At 42.4% G+C, this 20,887-nt stretch overlaps 1 protein-coding gene across 1 annotated transcript in view; it reads right to left on the bottom strand.

Moving 5' to 3' along the window:
• The window catches only part of pinx1 (PIN2 (TERF1) interacting telomerase inhibitor 1), a 259,762-nt gene that overhangs the window by 205,312 nt on the left and 33,563 nt on the right, over positions 1–20,887 (bottom strand). Inside the window, exon 5 of the mRNA XM_028796384.2 lies at positions 8,636–8,728. Coding sequence (XP_028652217.1) covers positions 8,636–8,728 — 93 coding nt within the window. The remainder of the gene's footprint in view (positions 1–8,635; positions 8,729–20,887) is intronic.

Here is a 20,887-nt window from a genome sequence, read left to right on the forward strand (position 1 = left end):
TTGTTATGTTACAGCCTTATTCCAAAATGGATTAATTTTTTTTCCTCAGAATTCTACACACAACATCCCATAATGACAACATGAAGAAACTTTACTTGAGGTTTTTGCAAATTTATTGAAAATCAAAAAACTGAGAAATCCCATGTACATAAGTATTCACAGCCTTTGCTCAATACTTTGTTGATGCACCTTTGGCAGCAATTACAGCCTCAAGTCTTTTTGAATATGATGCCACAAGCTTGGCACACCTATCCTTGGCCAGTTTCGCCCATTCCTCTTTGCAGCACCTCTCAAGCTCCATCAGGTTGGATTGGAAGCGTCGGTGCACAGCCATTTTAAGATCTCTCCAGAGATGTTCAATCGGATTCAAGTCTGGGCTCTGGATGGGTCACTGAAGGACATTCACAGAGTTGTCCTGAAGCCACTCCTTTGATATCTTGGCTGTGTGCTTAGGGTCGTTGTCCTACTGAAAGATGAACCATCGCCCCAGTCTGAGGCCAAGAGCGCTCTGCAGCAGGTTTTCATCCAGGATGTCTCTGTACATTGCTGCAGTCATCTTTCCCTTTATCCTGACTAGTCTCCTAGTCCCTGCCACTGAAAAACATCCCCACAGCATGATGCTGCCACCACCATGCTTCACTGTAGGGATGGTATTGGCCTGGTGATGAGCGGTGCCTGGTTTCCTCCAAACGTGACGCCTGGCATTCACACCAAAGAGCTCAATCTTTGTCTCATCAGACCAGAGAATTTTCTTTCTCATGGTCTGAGAGTCCTTCAGGTGCCTTTTGGCAAACTCCAGGCGGGCTGCCATGTGCCTTTCACTAAGGAGTGGCTTCCGTCTGGCCACTGTACCATACAGGCCTGATTGGTGGATTGCTGCAGAGATGGTTGTCCTTCTGGAAGGTTCTCCTCTCTCCACAGAGGACCTCTGGTGCTCTGACAGAGTGACCATCGGGTTCTTGGTCACCTCCCTGACTAAGGCCCTTCTACCCCGATCGCTCAGTTTAGATGGCTGGCCAGCTCTAGGAAGAGTCCTGGTGGTTTCGAACTTCTTCCACTTACGGATGATGGAGGCCACTGTGCTCATTGGGACCTTCAAAGCAGCAGAAATTTTTCTGTAACCTTCCCCAGATATATACCTCGAGACAATCCTGTCTCGGAGGTCTACAGACAATTCCTTTGACTTCATGCTTGGTTAGTGCTCTGACATGAACTGTCAACTGTGGGACCTTATATAGACAGGTGTGTGCCTTTCCAAATCATGTCCAGTCAACTGAATTTACCACAGGTGGACTCCAATGAAGCTGCAGAAACATCTCAAGGATGATCAGGGGAAACAGGATGCACCTGAGCTCAATTTTGACCTTCATGGCAAAGGCTGTGAATACTTATGCACATGTGCTTTCTCAATTTTTTTATTTTTAATAAAATATATATATATATATATATATATATATATATAGAGAGAGAGAGAGAGAGAGAGAGAGAGAGAGAGAGAGAGAGAGAGAGAGAGAGAGTAGATTTGCAACTCAAGTAGCGCGTTCAAAAAAAAGACACCCCCTACTGGTCAAATTAAAAAGTACTTGAAATTTGGAATAAATAATAGGTTAAAATACAGTACAATTCCCTCTTAACCGGCCAACTCTGGACTGGACCCATGGCCGGTTGCTGTTTTGGCCGGTTAATCTGACACATACCTATTTTCATGTAGAAAAATATTTCTGAAGTATGTACTGTACTTCTTCGACGTTCCTCAAGAAACCATATCCACAAGGCTTCATCCACGATTTCACACACGAGTCCTTTTCTCGTGCAACGACTGGACAGTGTGGTGTAGTGGGTCCACAGCTGAAGTCAAAAAGGCCACTTTTTAAATAAACAATCACAGCAGTCGCAGCTTAGCGAGTATGTGTGGACGATCGGTTACCGGGGAATTCGTGATACGGGCGATCCTAGCTTAAGTGAACAGGTGAGGAGTTGTCCGCATCCGTAACTGTCCCCGTGATAATTAGAAGCGTGAGGTGGCTAGGGGGAGAACAGGAAAGAACAGGAGGTTAATGGAGAAGGAAGCAGATTGAGGAAAGCCGGTGCAGGAGAGCGAGAGCAGATTCGATGGAGCAAAGGCAGGCAGCTGTGAGGTGAGCCCCTGCAGATGAGTGTTTGGCCGACATTCGGTGGGGCTGAAGAAAGCGGTTGCTCCAGCTGAGCGATCACGAAGCTGGAGTGACTGGTATTGAAGACAACTGGCCGTCGAAAGGCAGCGGCAGTCGTGGAGGCTTTGGGCTGGTTTAGCTCCAGCATGAGCGCCCTGGCCGCTGTGGAAAGAACCCAAGTCTCGATCCGGATGGAGCCCGACATAGCCAGGGATCAGAGGGCTACCGGACCAGTGTGGAAGGCAGCTGCACCTGCAGGTAGGGCGACTTCCCTTTTGCGAAGCCCGATGGGAGAAGCAGGGGAGCCGCCAGGTAGAAAGAAGAAGGCAACGTGGAAAATTCATAAATGAATATGTAAACGGAAATCACTCTGAAAGTAGGAGCCCTCTCACCTTCCAGGAAAGAAGGAAGTGCATACATATAATATAAAGAACAACTCAGGATTAAATTTTTTTTTTATTTTAACAGGCCAGTTAACCTGTCGGCCGGTTAAAGCGAGGCCAGTTAAGAGAGATTGTACTGTACTACAATAGATAGAGTTTAAAAAGCCATTAAAATTTGGGTTATTGGAGCATTTAAAAGCAGTTAAATAAGACAATAAAGAACATTATAAAAGCAATTAAATATTGGTTAAAGGTTAGGGCCCTGAAGGTAATTTGTAACATCAGGACCCAAAACAATGATTAGGATTAGGGCTGTGTATTTACAAAAATTAAGATTAGGGTTGTTAAATAGGAGAGGACATAAGGAACAAGGGTTCACGGTAAAGTTTAACATAAGGGACCTGAGGTGACAATCTGTTTAACCTCAGGGCCCAGTTGTAGTGGGGTCAAGGTATAGGGGGTGGACCTATAAAATAAAAACTCCAACTTTAACATCAGGGGGGTATTTTTCGTACGTCGCTTAAACCATCCGAGATCAAGTGCCTCATCTTGAATGAGTTAATGCCAGTGAAACTCATCCAGATAAGTCGGTTTTTCAAACGCAGCTGTGTATTAGATTAGTGTAGCTGGATCTAATCATACGAGATGAATGCGCGCCCCCGCGCGGAGTGAAAAGCCCATATATATTGAGTCTAGAAAACATGATCAGCAAGTCTTTGATAGGCTGCAACAAAATGACGAAAGAATGGGCGCATTTTTTTTCACACACGCGGCGCAAGACCTTTTATTCGAAGGACACGAAGAATTTCAAGATTTAATATACACAAGGGGTAACACTGCAAAAGCAGCCCTGACCAGAAAAGACGGCTGGCAAAAAGTGGCCGAAAAAATTAAATGCTAAGTAGTGTACATTGTACTTACTGAATGCAGCGTTTCATTTCCTATGTGTCAGATTAATTATTATTTAATATGTCATAATTCCAGATCAAACGTGAGCACAAGGAGAACATGGGAACAGGTTAAAGTGAAGTACAAGAATATACTTCAAACTGGTAAATATTGGTATATAACTATTTAAAGAATTGTTGACATAAAGATTCATATATAATATAAAAAACATTAATTTTAAAGCTAATAAGGAGGCAGACAAGCAAAAAACAGGTGGAGGTCCACGCGGTCCAGACCTAACCCCTGCAGAAGAGTTGGCTCTCCAGCAAAATGCCCATCGCCCTGTTTCTGAGGGCATTCCAGGGGGAAGCTCCTCCTCAGAACCAGTGGCAGGATGCAGTGGTCACTTCATTTCAGGTAAAGGATGGTCATTGCATATTTGTCCTCCATGTGTGCTATAGGTATGTTCCATATAGCCCTCTTTTTTGTTGGGTCAGTTGCAGGGAATGTCATATCCCTTGAACCTGTGTCTGACCAACGAGATATTAACGAAGGTCAAATATTTGATGAAGACACTGTGTCTGATTATTCATCAGGAGGAGAGGTACATTTTCCAAATAATGTTTGATCAAACTCCACTCTGATCAGTCCCATGTGCCCCAATCACATTTGGAAATTCTGGTAATGAGAATGTTAGGCTGATTGAGATTCTTTATGGAACTGTGGGTGTTTTAGCCTGTGTATTACCTACCTGCAATGGCATGAAACGCCTCTTTTATTGTCTGCACACGCAGGTGTCCAGGAAACACAATGAAAACCTGAAGGAAATGTTTCAGAGCCAAACAGACTTTACGAATTGCCTGGCAAACTGCACTTTTCGACAGATGTTCCGCATCGCCTACAGTATATAAAAAAGTGCCGCTTGCAAAAAACCTCAAAGCAATGCCTACTGTCTGTGTGGTTGTGAGAGCCCGACTTCGCCGAGTTTGACTTCGAATATACGGAGCTAATAAATCTTTGAGGTACAATATTCCCCCTCGGCTACAGCGGTATCTTTCGTACAGAATTTCCTCCGGGGGCAATAAAGGATCTTGCCGATCGCGCAAAACCCTTTATATGAAATTCTCTTCCTATAATTTGCACATCAATATCAATTGGTCGCTCATTCATGAACGGCGAAGCCCTGACTGGATGACTTCCACACCGTCACTGATCACGTGTGTAAACTAATCCTTGTTTCCGCAGAACAAACCTGCTCCGAGCAGGTTTGCGGATTTGGATGCGTTGCTATGACAACACTTCCAGCAAGAGTTTCAAAAAACCGACAGATCCAGGATCAGGCCAAATCGTCAACAATTACATCCGGCTAAGCGAGTAATCCACGTACGAAAAATACCCCCCAGGACTTTGAATGTGTCATGGTTGTTGATGTATTGTGCTGAGTATTTCAGAATACTAGGATTTTCACTCACAACCATCTCCAGGGTTTACCGAGAATGGTCCAAAAAAGGGAAAATATCCAGTGAGCAGATTCTCTGAGTGAAAATGCCTTGTTGATGCCAGAGGTCAGAGGAGAACGGCCAGACTGGTTTGAGCTGATAGAAAGGTAACATGAACTCAAATAAGCACTTGTGACAACTGAGGTATGCAAAAACGCATATCTAAATGCATAATATAATAAACCTTGAAGCAGGTGGGCTACAGCAGCTGGAGACCACACCGGGTGCCACTCCTGTCAGCTAAAAACAGGCAATTGAGGCTAAAATTCACACGGACTCACTAAAATTGGACAATAGAAGATTGGAAAAATGGTGCCTGGTCTGCAGAGTCTCGATTTCTGCTGTGACATCCGGATGGTAGGGTCAACCACATGAAAGCATGGATCCATCCTGCCTTGTATCAATGGTTTGGTCTGGTGGAGAAGGTATAATGGTGTGAGGGATATATTCTTGGCACAGTTTGGGACAACTGAGCATCGTTTAAATGCCACTTCCTACCTGAGCACTGTTGCTGACCATGTCCATCCCTTTATGACCGCAGTGTGCCCATCATCTGATGGATCCTTCCAGCAGGGTAACATGCCTTGTCACAAAGCTGAAATCATCTCCAACACGACAATGAGTTTGCAGTACTCAAACGGCCTCCACAGTCACCAGATCTCAATCCACTATGAGCACCTTTGGGATGTGGTGGAACGGGAGGTTCGTATCACGGATGTGCAGCCAACAAATGTGGAGCAACTGCATGATGCTATCATGTCAATATGGACCAAAATCCCTGAGGAATGTTTCCAAGACCTTGTTGAGTTGATGCCATGAAGAATTACGGCAGTTCTGAAGGCAAAACGGGGTTCAACCAGGTGCTAGCAAGGTGTACCTAATAAAGTGGCCAGTGTATGTATATATTTTATTATATATACACACTGTGGTAGATGGCCGGGACCCATGCCCGGTCGGAATGCCCCTTTGACACTGGATCCGGGGGAGCAGTCACATGATGCTCACTACGTCCCCCGGAACACTTGTTGGCAGCCCCCCCACCCCCCGGGTTACATTGGGGCCAATAGTTTGGAACACCGAAGCTCATTCCAGTTGGGCTCCGTGGTCACTGCCAGGGGATGCTGCACGGCATAATGAGCTCGTCTGGGCAGAAACGCAGCCACACCTGAAGGTGCAGCCGGAAGTAGGTCAACGAGCACATGCAGCACTTCCGGGTGGGCTATAAAAAAGGCCGACAGTCACCACTCCAGGCGCCAGAGTTGGGAGGAGGAGGAGGACAAAGCTGCCTTGGAGGAGAAAGAAGAGTGTTTTGTGGTGTGGGTTCTTTTCTTTGATGTTTTTGGGGACTGTGTTGGGCCTGTGGGACACAGGGAAGACGTGCCCCATGGCTGAAGAAAAATTAAAAGTTCTGTTTGGCTATTTTACACATGCCTCCGTTGTCAGTTTGTGTCGAGTCGACGCCTATATAGCGCCTTTGCCACTATATATGAAAAAAAAAATGTACATATATATATATATACACTATGTACTATATATAGTGCCTTATAAAAGTATTCAGATAAACTTTGCTGACTGTGTGGAAGATGAATGTTCTCTTCGTTCCCTTGTACTAATCCATGTCTGAGAAGTTAAGCAGAAGTAAGCTTTACGAAACCATACATTATGTAAAAGCATGCTTTGATGAGCAAACAGAAAAATATTTGTCCAAGGGACTCAAAGTCTAAGCATTCCTCACATGAGTCTGCCTTATCCCGTTTCCTCTTATCATGAAAAGCCTGCGCCTGCCTACTTTATTATTTTTCTCTTTGCAGCTGCAAGCCACCAATATCTTTCTGCAAAGCTTAGAAACTTCAGTCAAGGACACGGTGTACTTTGAGAGGGCTAAGCAGATCATTGTTTTAGAAATGAAGCTGCTTAAAACTTCAACCTTGAGAGATGACTGTTGCATTCCATAATGATATTAAATCACGCGTTCTAGGGGTATAAAACTTTGCCCCACCCGACAGACGGGGTTCAGAAAAGCCCTGACGCTGTCAAGTAATATTGATTGCCTGCTTTCTGAAACTCTGCTCACTGTGACGCTAAAAAATAAAGCTGCTATATAACCACACCTGCTGTCTTGTCTGAGTCTTCGTCCACAACTGCCATTTTAAGAATTTCATCAAGTACATTTTTATCTCACAGAATAGCTCATTGTGCAATTTAATGAAGTTGTATCTGCACAGATATGCCCACTCGACTGTGGTGTCATCATATTCCCAAAACCAGCAGACATGTATTTACTCTTTATTACTATTTCTTATTACTTTCTTATTAAAAGCCTCTTCTTCTGTTTCACTTGGAAGCCTGGGACTCTTTTGCTCCACACAGCGTACACACATAAAAGGTAACAAGCGACATAAAGAAATAGGGAGAGACAGATTGGGCCTTTTATAGTGCCATTTAAAGAATACTGAAAATAAACAAGGTGCTAAGCTGTTTTGTAACCAGCAGCCTCGCAGAGGGCTCTCACCTGTGTCACCTATAAAATATGATGCACTTTGCAAACACAATGTTGTTGTGGCATCCTTGTGTTCCCTTAGAGAAAATGCAAATTGAGGTGACAAATCTCCACCTGCACACGCAGAAGCCAACTGAAGCCACCCACAGCTTACTTTCTGTTCAAATTTATTCCTAATTGTAACTGTGTTGAGAACTCTGCTAAATAATAATAAAAAAATAGCTCAACTATTGTAAAACTGTCTGAGGTACACATATGGAATGACTATATATAGTCTGTGGTATGTTAGCTGTCATTAATCAATTAAAAAAATTTAAAAAAACTAATCAAGGACTTTGTTAAATGGTGCGACTCAAACCACCTACACCTGAACACCAGCAAAACCAAGGAGCTGGTGGTGGATTTTAGGAGGCCCAGACCCCTCATGGACCCAGTGATCATCAGAGGTGACTGTGTGCAGACACTATAAATACCTGGAAGTGCAGCTGAATGATAAATTGGACTGGACTGCCAATACTGATGCTCTGTGCAAGAGAGGACAGAGCCGACTATACTTCCTTAGAAGGCTGGCATATTTCAACATCTGCAATAAGATGCTGCAGATGTTCTATCAGACAGTTGTGGCGAGCGCCCTCTTCTATGCAGTGGTGTGCTGGGGAGGCAGCATAAAGAAGAGGGACACCTCACGCCTGGACAAACTGGTGAGGAAGGCAGGCTCTATTGTAGGCATGGAGCTGGACAGTCTGACATCCGTGGCAGAGTGACGGGCGCTGAGCAGACTCCTGTCAATCATGGAGAATCCACTGCATCCACTGAACAGGATCATCTCCAGACAGAGGAGCAGCTTCAGCGACAGACTGCTGTCACCGTCCTGGCTCCACTGACAGACTGAGGAGATCGTTCCTCCCCTACACTATGCGACTCTTCAATTCCACCCGGGTGGGTAAATGTTATTATACAAAGATATTGTCTGTCTGTTATACCTGCATTGTTATCACTCTTTAATTTAACACTGTTCTTTATCAGTATGCTGTTGGAGTATGTGAATTTCCCCTTGGGATTAAAAAAGTATCTATCTATTACCCTTCTTTAAATAAATTAACAAAAAAAAAAAATCGGACATAAGCTTTAAATACAGTACATATAAATTTGAGTGGTAAAGAATTCAAACACTCGGTTGCTGAAGATCTCCTCAAATTCTTGTACACTTACCTTTTGTGAATTTCATATAATGGACTCTCTTCCGTGAAGACTTTGATTTTTGCTCTAGGCTGAAACTTTCTGTTTTTGGAGAATGTTCAGTTTCTGATAAAGAAAAAGAGAAGAGTTAGCATCCGTGCATAAATTCTGAAACCTGTTTAACTCAATTTAGGGCCTCAGGGAACTATAGCCTACCTCAGGCTTAGGCTGTAAATGGCAGAGTATGGGCAACAATGTGGGACAGTGGTGGCCAATACTTGCATCACAACTCTAGTTTACTGGGTTTCGATGACAGCCTGGCCAAGGTCCGTGTGGAGTTTGCATGATCTGCAGTCCCCAAGACACTGAATGGGTAAAATAGATGGACGAATACACAGACAGAAAGACAGAAAGGAAAATCACCATGTACGAGTAAGTTAGAAACAACAACGATGGTGACCCCTGACATGGGCATCAAAGGTGAGAGACGAACCAAAATTGACACCCAGGTTAGGAAGTCACGTTTGAATGGAGGTAGAGATCTTCACAATTCTTTGACTGAGGCACACATCAAAACCTCCGTCTTCTGCAGATTTAACTGTACGTTATAGATAGATAGATAGATAGATAGATAGATAGATAGATAGATAGATAGATAGATAGATAGATAGATAGATAGATAGATAGATAGATAGATAGATAGATAGATAGATAGATAGATAGATAGATAGATAGATAGATAGATAGATAGATAGATAGATAGGTGTGAAAGGCACTATATAACAGAGAGACGTGAAAGGCACTATAAGATAGACAGACAGACAGACCTACCTGTGGATTGAAGGTCCCACAATTCACATTGCCACGTCAGGACAAAAACCAAACCAATAAGAGAAAAATAAATACCAGCTAATTAAATGAGATCCATGTTATCAGGTGTTGTCACTGATTATGAAGCTGATTGAAACAAAAACCAGCTGCCACAGGAAATCCTTAGGACCGAACTTGGGAAGCAGTGCCCTAAGCAAATGTCAAAATCAAAAGATACCCTGACAAAAGTTGATTAATTGTTAATTCAAAAGAAACGAGGCTACTGCTGTATAACTGTACGGGGAATATTTATAAAACATGTGGGATAGTTTATAAGGACAAGCAGGAACGCACGACGCTGATCTTTGCACTGTGGCAATGACGACGTCACAGGGGACGCACTTCCTGTTGATACATGGTGGCAACCACAAGGTGACAAGATGACAGTACTCACTTAAAAATCAAATGGTGGGACTTAACAATATAATGCAAATCGTTTTAACAATTCTGCAAGGAACCGAAACCCAAATTACACCACAAACATGATATCAAACGCAGTTTTAAACATGGAATAAAATAAAAGCAGTGACCTGACTGAAACACACAACACACACACACACCGAAAAATATGTAGCAACAGCTCAAAATGTAAAACATTGCTATCAGTGATTGTAAAGGAATTTTTCCATGACTGACTTTGATTTTCATTTCTCACTTGGCAAAACTTACCCTTCCTCGGGGCATTTGCAGATGCTGCCGTCAACAACACACACACACACACACTCCCACCACAAAGTTCACTAAGGATACTACGTGCTTATACCGCCCTGCTGCGACTGCCTCTCACCCGACTGGTTAAGGTGCAAACACCCAACAAAACTAACCACATACTTACTAAGAAATGCTGTCAAATTGAAAATATAATTATGTTCAGATTTAAATTTTTAATATATAATCATTCTTATGTTCAGTCAAAGGCAACGAGAAATGTTGTCAAACAGGGAGGATTCAAATATGTTGCATTTGAAGTGCCAGATTGTGCCACTTAACCAGGGACGGAGTCATTCTTAAAGCCACAAGATGAGCGACCATTGACGAGTAGGTCTGTAACACTCCTGGAGTTACGCGGAAGACCCTTTAATAAGTCTACCTCTCTCTCTCTCTCTGTCCTTTAATGCTGGTAGGTGGCATCCCTTACAGGTTCTATACACTGTGGGATAGCCAGTGTGACATGTTTGGCCATAAAGATCACATCAGAAGAACCCCACTGAATCAACAAGTTGATTAAGAAGGCAGGCTCAGTCATGGTAAGCCCTCTGGACCCGCTGGAGGTAGCAGTGGAGGAGAGAAAGACGACAAAACTGATGGCCATCATGAACAATGCTGCACATCCTCTCTCTAACACACCAGCATTGAGAATTATTCAGTCGAAGTGTGTCAAGAATCCTACATTAATATGCAACACAGTGACTACTCACCTATCTTTAGACAAGTCGAACTTTTTCTTCTCTTCTGTTATTCTTTGTGTTTGTTTGTTTGTTCTTTGTGTTTGTTATAATATTTACTGAACTTCTATAATGAGCTACGTTTCCCCCATGAAACAAAGCAGAGTAGGTACATAGTTGGTCATTTATGTCAGTACTTGCTACTGTGGTAGACCCCCTGCAGGGGTCACCAAGTCCGGTCCTGGAGGACCACCATGGCTGCAGATTTTCATTCTAACCCTGTTTGTGCTACTAATTACCATCTTGTAATACAATCAGATTGTGATTCAGACTAGGAATGCAATGAATGTAATTACCCCGATCTACATACAAGGCAAAAGTCTTGCAACATTCAAAGATGATGGTTTGTATATTTTAATTGAATTGCTTTAAGATTTTCTCCCCTGAATTTCTTCATTTCTTTCCTTAAATGGCACCCAAACAGAAATGAAATGTGAAGTGAGGGAGCCAACAGAAGCCCATCTAAGTGTGGACATCAAACTCCAAACAATTTTACTCCAACCAGCTGCTTAATGAGGTGCCAATTCTTGTCGTTAATTAAAGCAATTCTTTAATTTAGTGGCTTGTTGTTGCTCTCGTGGTGCATTAGCAGACATTTCCAAAATTGTTGATTTTCTCTTTCTAAGAGCTCTGATGAAATGTTTTAGGGACCTGAGAAGATTGACATTCCGGAGACCTTCACCTTTCTCAATTTTCAGTATTGTATGATAGACACCAGTTGTTTTGGCTCATTTTGTATCTCATTATTGTTTTGTCTGCTAATTAGGGAAAAAGAAACAATTAAGGGGTCTGAGTCTTCAAGTTAATTCAAAAGAAGTTAATTAGCAGCAAAAACAGGTCACTCATTAAGAAAAGGGTTACAATGAAAGTAAAGGTAATTCCACGCCAGGCCAGGGGAGGGTGGGGTGCACTAAACCTTCTCCTGTTATCTCTACAAACCAGCTGCGGGAAAACCTATCTGAGTCAGTGATGACACTTCCGGTTCCGGCGCCCAGAAGAATGTCACTTACGGTTCCGGCGCCCAGAAGAATGTCACTTACGGTTCTGGCGCACAGAGTGATGTCAGAAGGATATCACTTCCAGTTACCCTACATTACTTCCGGTCTGATCCCTTAAAGCTGCCATCTTTCCCAACCCTCATCAGTTCTATCTTGGATTCAGTACTGTCAACAGCTCTGTATCATTCGAAAAACCATTTACAGCCAGGAATATTATACGGGTGGCTGCGCCAAACCTTTTAACGTGTGTCGGAAGCTGTTCCTTTTCACACACTCCTAAAAAGATGAAATAAGAAACAGTTGTCCCCTGTATACCAGCATGCCATTGATGTATCATTGAGTAAAACAAAGCATGCGTAAAAATAGATCAAGTGTTGCTTGTTCTATAAAGATGTTCTAAAATGGCCTGCAGAAATTTGTTGGGACCCTTAGAAAAGATTATCAATAAATAACTGGATTGAAGGGATTTTTCAAACTTGAATTCCTACTCACACACAGGTCTCAAATCAATCATTCGGCCAATTTAAATGGAGAAAAGTTGTCACTCAGCTGTTTGGAGTCATCGTGTTTCACACACTGAAGATGGACCGCAGAAAGCGAAGGAGAGGGACGTCTGAGGAGATCAGAAAAAAAAAGATAGGCCAGTGTGAATTATACAGCAGAAGTGTGCCAAGAAACTATACTGGGCCGCTTTCATACTTAAGAGCAGAGCCTCACAGTCACTGCTCCCTTATCATCAGTCGAAGTTTGATTTTTTTGGGGGGGAATTGTTTTTGTGTGCAGTCGTTGTTTGTTGCGATATCTCCAGAGCTTCAATAAAAAGCCACATTTTCCCCTTACCTATATGTACAGTATATACTTGTGCACATACTTTATATCCATCAGTCTATTGCCTTCAGAGCTGCCCGAATTCTTCAAGCCAAGAATTTAACAACCAATTGGAGATTTTTCTCCTGATGCATTATGAAGTTCACCAGTAACGGCGCATACACTTGAATACATTTGACTTGAGCGTTCCTAGTTTTCATCCTCTTTCTCTGTATGTTTAGCATTTGTTTGCTCAGAGGTTGATGCACATGCTGCTTCCTGAGCAGCTCTTCTTTTCTCCACCCTAACTTTCAGCTTCTTCTCTTCTTTCGTCGTCATCTTTTTGCGTTAAAACTGATTATCGTACAGTGATCCCTCGCTATATCGCGCTCGTCTTTCGTGGCTTCACTCCATCGCGGATTTTAAATGTAAGCAGATGTGAATATATATCGCGGATTTTTCACTGCTTCCCGGACGTCTGCGGTCTACAGTACATGTGCTTCCGCAGATGATTTGCCCATTTGAATTCAAACAAAGGATGCTATTGGCGGATGGCTGAGAAGCTACCCAATCAGAGCACACGGTTAAGCTCCTGGGTGCTGATTGGCTGACTTCAGACGTCAGTTGAAGAATGGGACCCGCAAATGATTCGTTCTTTGCAATTTAAAAATGCTCTTGACGGCACCACGGAAGTGTATAGGAACCTCTTTACACAAATGAAAAAGCAGCGCCAGCAACTGCCCATCACGATGTTCCTTACATGCAAAACACTGCCTACTACGCCTTCAGTGGAAGAAGACGACGGCGGTACTACACAGTCGCCTGAAGAGACTCCTTTAGAACAGCTGTGACAGTGCAGTAAATGTCATCGTTATCTGACAAGTTGGTGAGTACCCAAAACTATTTTTCTACGTACTTAGTACATGTATGTACGTTTATTGTAACTGTGCACACATTTTATACAATTTTTTCCTTGCATTGTAGGGATTTATTACCGGTGGCCTGACTATCGTAATGGTTGTAACAAATGTGAGATCGGAGACGCTCTACAGTATCTTTAAAATAACATTTTGGTTTTATGTACAGCATTTACATGTTATAGATTTTTCACGTATTTTTATATTACCTACTCAATTACAATATGCTTAAAACTGTATTACGTATTAAATAAAACTCCTCAATGATATACGATACGTATGTTTGTGAGTAGTATATAAACTGTGTTTACATACATAATTTCAACGAATCTTACCTAATAACTAAGAGAATATAAAGGGTTTATGCTGTATAACTGTACGGGGAATATTTATAAACCATGTGGGAGAGTTTATAAGGACTTAAAATATATAAAAATAACCATATAAACATATGGTTTCTACTTCGCGGATTTTCTTATTTCGCAGGTGGCTCTGGAACGCAACCCCCGCGATGGAGGAGGGATTACTGTATATGCTCACGTATATATAACCCAAAAAATGAATCATTAAAAAAAATAAAATAAATAAATAAATAAAAATTCAGACCCTGACTTGTACGCCCGTTCAAAAATGCGACATTTTTTTTTTTTTTTTTATACATCTTCTTGCCTCCTCCAATCTCACATCAGTTTCTCAGATGCATCAAATTTTGTTGCAGCAGCACAGTTACCAATTTCTTTCGCTACTTCAATGACTTTTAATTTAAAACCAGCTTCATATTTTCTTCTGATTGAACGCTCCATGGTATATAAGGGATGCTCTTATGATAAAGGTGTATGAGGGTGTGAGATACAAAAAAAAAAAAATCAGTGCAAACGTTGATTCGGAATAGTTTGGGTATTACTGTGTGGTCACATAGGTGAGAGACAAAGAGGTTAGGAGAGCATGCCCTGGTACAGCACATTGCCTCACCCCACATACAAAAAAGGCTGTGTGCTCCATGGTTACTCTCTCAGGTGGGTGTTAGCATATCATAATCCCCTGTTACCAAGAGCATGAGTTTTCCGCATCTGACTTATGCGACCGACATTATAAAATACCAGAAATTATACTGTAAAATCAAGTCCCGACTTATCCACAGGAAAACTTATCCGTGAGTATATACAGTAAGTCAGTGTTTGTGTTGCAATTACTTTGTACATTTTCCTTAAATTTTTCATTTAAGCCGGCACTGAAGTCTTCCATCTGCCTCAAGAATGATATGAAGTGGTAGAGGAAGTGACAGCGAAGGTGGTAGGGAATGAGAATGGCAACCGTATGCATGCGCCACACTGCCACCCAATTGGCCACTGCCTAGAGTTGATTCTACAATAAAATAAATATAAAAAGAGGAATAACCTTGGAGGTCACCCCGAAAGCGGATAGTAGATGTCACATAGTACATGTGTACCAAATTTCAGGTCAATAGGTCAAACAGTTTGCGAGCTACAGGTGATTTAAAATCCCGGTATAGATAAACGAACAACCATGGTAGCGTATTGTTTAAGAAGATTTCATTTTTTTTCTCAGTTTTTGCTAACCTAAACTCTAAATGTAAACCTCTTGATAGTTTCCTGCTTACCTTTCCACCATTTAAGGTCATTCATTGCATTTCAACTGATTAAATTTGAAGAAAATCTGTAAAAGAAACCGAGGTGTTCTAAAACGTTTGACTGGTAGCCTAAGACTCTAACGTGCGTGTCACAACAGAAATTGACCTATCAGACCAGTTGATATTTTCTACTCCTCAATCATCACATAACCACTAAACTCTTGCCGAGTGCAGTTGAAACCGCCGTGGTGTTCTGTTGATATATCCTGTTTGCTTTAAAAGTCCCAACAACATACCGTGCTTTCTGAGAATGCTGACAAATTAAAGATGTAATTATAGTACGTTCAGATTTTCTTATTTTTTTGATTACTACTCCTATGTGCAGCCAAAGGCAACATGAAATGCCGTCAAACAGGGAGGTGCTGAATATTTCTCATTTAAACAGCCAGGTACTGCCACTTAAACACGGGGGAAAAAAAAAATACTCCTAATACAACAAGGTGAGCCCCATTGATGTTACTCTTGGGAGTTCCACTGAAGACAGCTGACCACAAGGACTGCACACAAGCTTAGTGTCCACATATCTGTCCATCCTATAATATAGCCAGTGACACCCTTCACATGTTCTGTAACTCTGTGATAGTCAGCGTGATGTGCTTGGTCGGTCACATCACTTCAAAAGAGGCCCACTGAATCAATAAGCTGATTAAGAAAGAAGGCACAGGATCAGTCACGGGATGCCACCTGGACCTGCTGGAAGTGGTAATGGAAGAGACAATGAAGACAAAACTGATGGCCATTATGAAAAATGCTGCACATCCTCTCCCTGACACAAACTAGCATGGAGGACTTTCATGCCAACAAATTATTTAGCAGAATGTCAAAAAAAAAAAAAAAAAATGCTACTGAGGCTCCTTCACACCTACAGCATTACGCCTTTATAATGTGTCCCTGTCAGTGCTGCCTTATCATTAGTCATGTCGAAATGAAAGTTGACTTCTTTCTGCAGTTCTTTTTGTGTATTTGAAGTGGGTTGTTGTTTGTTCTATTTTTTGAGCTTCTGTAATAAGCTAACGGACCCCCCTTGTGTGTACATTGTGACAAACAGCCGGGGCCTTTTCCTGGCGAGCAGGCAGATATACTAGAAGGACCAGAGGAGCAGATGTGCTCAAGGCAATGCCTCCCCCAGAGCACTAGATGACAGCCCCCCCAGGTTGTTGCGGCACCTCAGATTCCCACAGGGCTCCATGGGAGTTGGAGTGTGGCACAGCCCTGTTGGGTTAAGTGGGGGTCACCAAGGGGAGCTGTAGAGCCCTGCCTTGGGTTTCCACCACACCTGGGAGGACTTCTAAATAATGTTAATGGGCCACCTGAAGTGGTCCCAGCGGAATATAAAAGGGACAGCCTCGCACTGTTCCATTCCATTTCAACTAGTGCGGTGCTGAGGTGTCACCTGTTGCACAGCTACACTCAGGCCCTAATTTGGGATCCTGAGGTGGCACTGCATGCTACCAACCTCACTTCACTCAGGGAAACAGAGGCAGGAGGAGGGGGACAAAGCTTGGCAGAGGAGAAGTGGAGGCAGAAAGAAAGAGAAGAAGATAGAAGGCAAAATGTTGTTTATTTGATTGTGCTTACTGTAACTGTGCTGTGGTGGGAAAGAGTCTCCCACATATCAATAAAAACCTGTTTTGTGCTGGACTTGTGCCTGGTGTCTGTCTGTGTTGGGTTTGGGGAGCTGGTGCATTCCCTGATGGCCACAACGGACATACTTATAGACCAAATATCTGTCTATTGCCTCCAGATCAGCCTGAATTCTCCAAGCCATGGATTCAACAAGGAACTGGAAACATTCCCTACAGATTTTGCTCCTGCTGACTCGAGCGCATCATGAAGTTCAGTAAATTCTATCATCGCAATGTGCTTTACTGGATTGTGATTTGGGGACTGTGCAGGTCACTGGAGTAAACTAAAGTCAATGTCAGGTCTATGGAACCAGCTTGAGATCAAGAGTGTTTTATGATATGGTGTATTATCCATTTGAATTAAAATAAATAAATAAATTAAAAATTAAAAAAAAAAAAAAAAAAAAGAGAGAGGGTAGACTGTGGCACACCACAACGTATAGGCGTGTGGTTGATTTCAAATGACCCTCAATTATATTAAGTCGTCTAAGGTGTCCTGAGAAAACATTCCATACGACCTTCCTCTACCAATGAACACAAGACAATGCGAATCTGAAAATTCATGATTATAGACCAAACTATGACTGTAACATGTGCATGTCACAACAGAAATTAAGATATTTCAGACCAGGAGATACTGCATTTTCTAATCTTCAGTCATCACATAAATGCTGAAATCTTACCAGTTGCAGTGGTAACAAACAAGCCAACACAGCTTGTTTGCTTAAACTTCCAACAACATACCATATTTATTGAGGATGCTGTCAAATTAAAGATGTAATTACATTACTTTCAGATTTCAGATTTTTATTATATTATTGTTCTTATGTACAGCCAAAGGCAACATGAAATACCATCAAACAGGGAGGCACCGAATATTTCTCAGTTAAAGAACCAGGTAGGGCAACTTAACCAGGGCAAAGACATTTCTAATGCAGTTAGCCACCACTAACGAGGATATTTGTTTCGCTGTTGGGGTTATGCTGAAGAGAGCTGACAACAGGGACTGTACACAAGCTCAGTGTGCACCCTAACAGGTCTGCCTCTCTGTCCATCCTTTGATGTAGCTAGTGACATCCTTTAGATGTTCAATAACTCTGTGATAGTTGGTGTGAGGTGCTTCGCCAAGTTCATCACTTCAAGAGAGGCCCATCAAATCTAAAGCTGATTAAGAGGGCAGGATCACTTATGGGAAGCCTTCTGGACCTGCTGGAGGTGGTAGTGGAAGAAAAAATGGACAAAACTGATGTCCATGATGAACAATGCTGCACATCCTCTCTCTGACACACCAGCACTGGGGACTTTCAGCCAACAAATTATTTAGCAGAAGTGTGTCAAAAACGCTACTGAGGCTCCTTCATACTTACAACAATGCAGCTCTACCTCACCATCACTGCTCCCTTACCAGTAGTCAGTTGTTTTTTCTGTCCTCCTGGCCATTGGACTTTACTGTATTCTTTGTTACTTAGTATTGCCTAATCTTATTTTTATATTTTTCTTTCTTCATCTTATAAAGCACTTTGAGCTCCATCATTTGTATGAAAACATACTATAAAAATAAATGTTATTGTAGTCAGAAGTTGACGTCTTTTTACTTTCTCGTATACATAATATAGAGAAAGTATAGGAATCGTGAAAAAATTTGACCTCAAGATTTTGATGAATCTTGACGTTTTAAACCTTCCTGAGTCCGAAAATACCACTTTTGAAATTATGTCTGTCCGTGTGTAAACATGATAACTCGAAAACACTTTGACTTCAGTCAATGAGATTTTATACACCTGCTTTACATAAAAAAATAAAGGAATTCTATCAACTTTTGGACCAATTCTGGCGTCTGGAAGTGGTAATTTACCTGGACAAATTTCAGATTTTTTCAAGTAAACTATGGTTATAATTACAGATAGATGATTCAAGTTTTGCATAGATATAGTGCATCCGGAAAGTATTCACAGCGCATCACTTTTTCCACATTTTGTTATGTTACAGCCTTATTCCAAAATGGATTAAATTCATTTTTTTCCTCAGAATTCTACACACAACACCCCATAATGACAACGTGAAAAACGTATACTTGAGGTTTTTGCAAATTTATTAAAAATAAAAAACTGAGAAATCCCATGTACATAAATCTTCACAGCCTTTGCTCAATACTTTGTCGATGCACCTTTGGCAGCAATTACAGCCTCAAGTCTTGTTGAATATGATGCCACAAGCTTGGCACACCTATCCTTGGCCAGTTTCGCCCATTCCTCTTTGCAGCACCTCTCAAGCTCCATCAGGTTGGATGGGAAGCGTCGGTGCACAGCCATTTTAAGATCTCTCCAGAGATGTTCAATCGGATTCAAGTCTGGGCTCTGGCTGGGCCACTCAAGGACATTTACAGAGTTGTCCTGAAGCCACTCCTTTGATATCTTGGCTGTGTGCTTAGGGTCGTTGTCCTGCTGAAAGATGAACCGTCGCCCCAGTCTGAGGTCAAGAGCGCTCTGGAGCAGGTTTTCATCCAGGATGTCTCTGTACATTGCTGCAGTCATCTTTCCCTTTATCCTGACTAGTCTCCCAGTCCCTGCCGCTGAAAAACATCCCCACAGCATGATGCTGCCACTACCATGCTTCACTGTAGGGATGGTATTGGCCTGGTGATGAGCGGTGCCTGTTTTCCTCCAAATGTGACGCCTGGCATTCACACCAAAGAGTTCAATCTTTGTCTCATCAGACCAGAGAATTTTCTTTCTCATGGTCTGAGAGTCCTTCAGGTGCCTTTTGGCAAACTCCAGGTTGGCTGCCATGTGCCTTTTACTAAGGAGTGGCTTCCGTCTGGCCACTCTACCATACAGGCCTGATTGGTGGATTGCTGCAGAGATGGTTGTCCTTCTGAAAGGTTCTCCTTTCTCCACAGAGGAGCTCTAGAGCTCTGACAGAGTGACCATCAGGTTCTTGGTCACCTCCCTGACTAAGGCCCTTCTCCCTGATTGCTCAGTTTAGATGGCCGGCCAGCTCTAGGAAGAGTCCTGGTGGTTTCAAACTTCTTCCACTTATGGATGATGGAGGCCACTGTGCTCATTGGGACCTTCAAAGCAGCAGAAATTTTTCTGTAACCTTCTCCAGATCTGTGCCTCGAGACAATCCTGTCTCGGAGGTCTACAGACAATTCCTTTGACTTCATGCTTGGTTTGTGCTCTGACATGAACTGTCAACTGTGGGATCTTATATACAGTGGTGTGAAAAACTATTTGCCCCCTTCCTGATTTCTTATTCTTTTGCATGTTTGTCACACAAAATGTTTCTGATCATCAAACACATTTAACCATTAGTCAAATATAACACAAGGAAACACAAAATGCCGGCCGACCAAAATTACCCCAAGAGCGCAGAGACGACTCATCCGAGAGGTCACAAAAGACCCCAGGACAACGTCTAAAGAACTGCAGGCCTCACTTGCCTCAATTAAGGTCAGTGTTCACGACTCCACCATAAGAAAGAGACTGGGCAAAAATGGCCTGCATGGCAGATTTCCAAGACGCAAACCACTGTTAAGCAAAAAGAACATTAGGGCTCGTCTCAATTTTGCTAAGAAACATCTCAATGATTGCCAAGACTTTTGGGAAAATACCTTGTGGACTGATGAGTCAAAAGTTGAACTTTTTGGAAGGCAAATGTCCCGTTACATCTGGCGTAAAAGGAACACAGCATTTCAGAAAAGAACATCATACCAACAGTAAAATATGGTGGTGGTAGTGTGATGGACTGGGGTTGTTTTGCTGTTTCAGGACCTGGAAGGCTTGCTGTGATAGATGGAACCATGAATTCTACTGTCTACCAAAAAATCCTGAAGGAGAATGTCCGGCCATCTGTTCGTCAACTCAAGCTGAAGCGATCTTGGGTGCTGCAACAGGACAATGACCCAAAACACACCAGCAAATCAACCTCTGAATGGCTGAAGAAAAACAAAATGAAGACTTTGGAGTGGCC

Source organism: Erpetoichthys calabaricus, chromosome 3, assembly GCF_900747795.2.
Source record: "Erpetoichthys calabaricus chromosome 3, fErpCal1.3, whole genome shotgun sequence".
NCBI classification, from domain to species: Eukaryota; Metazoa; Chordata; class Cladistia; order Polypteriformes; family Polypteridae; genus Erpetoichthys; species Erpetoichthys calabaricus.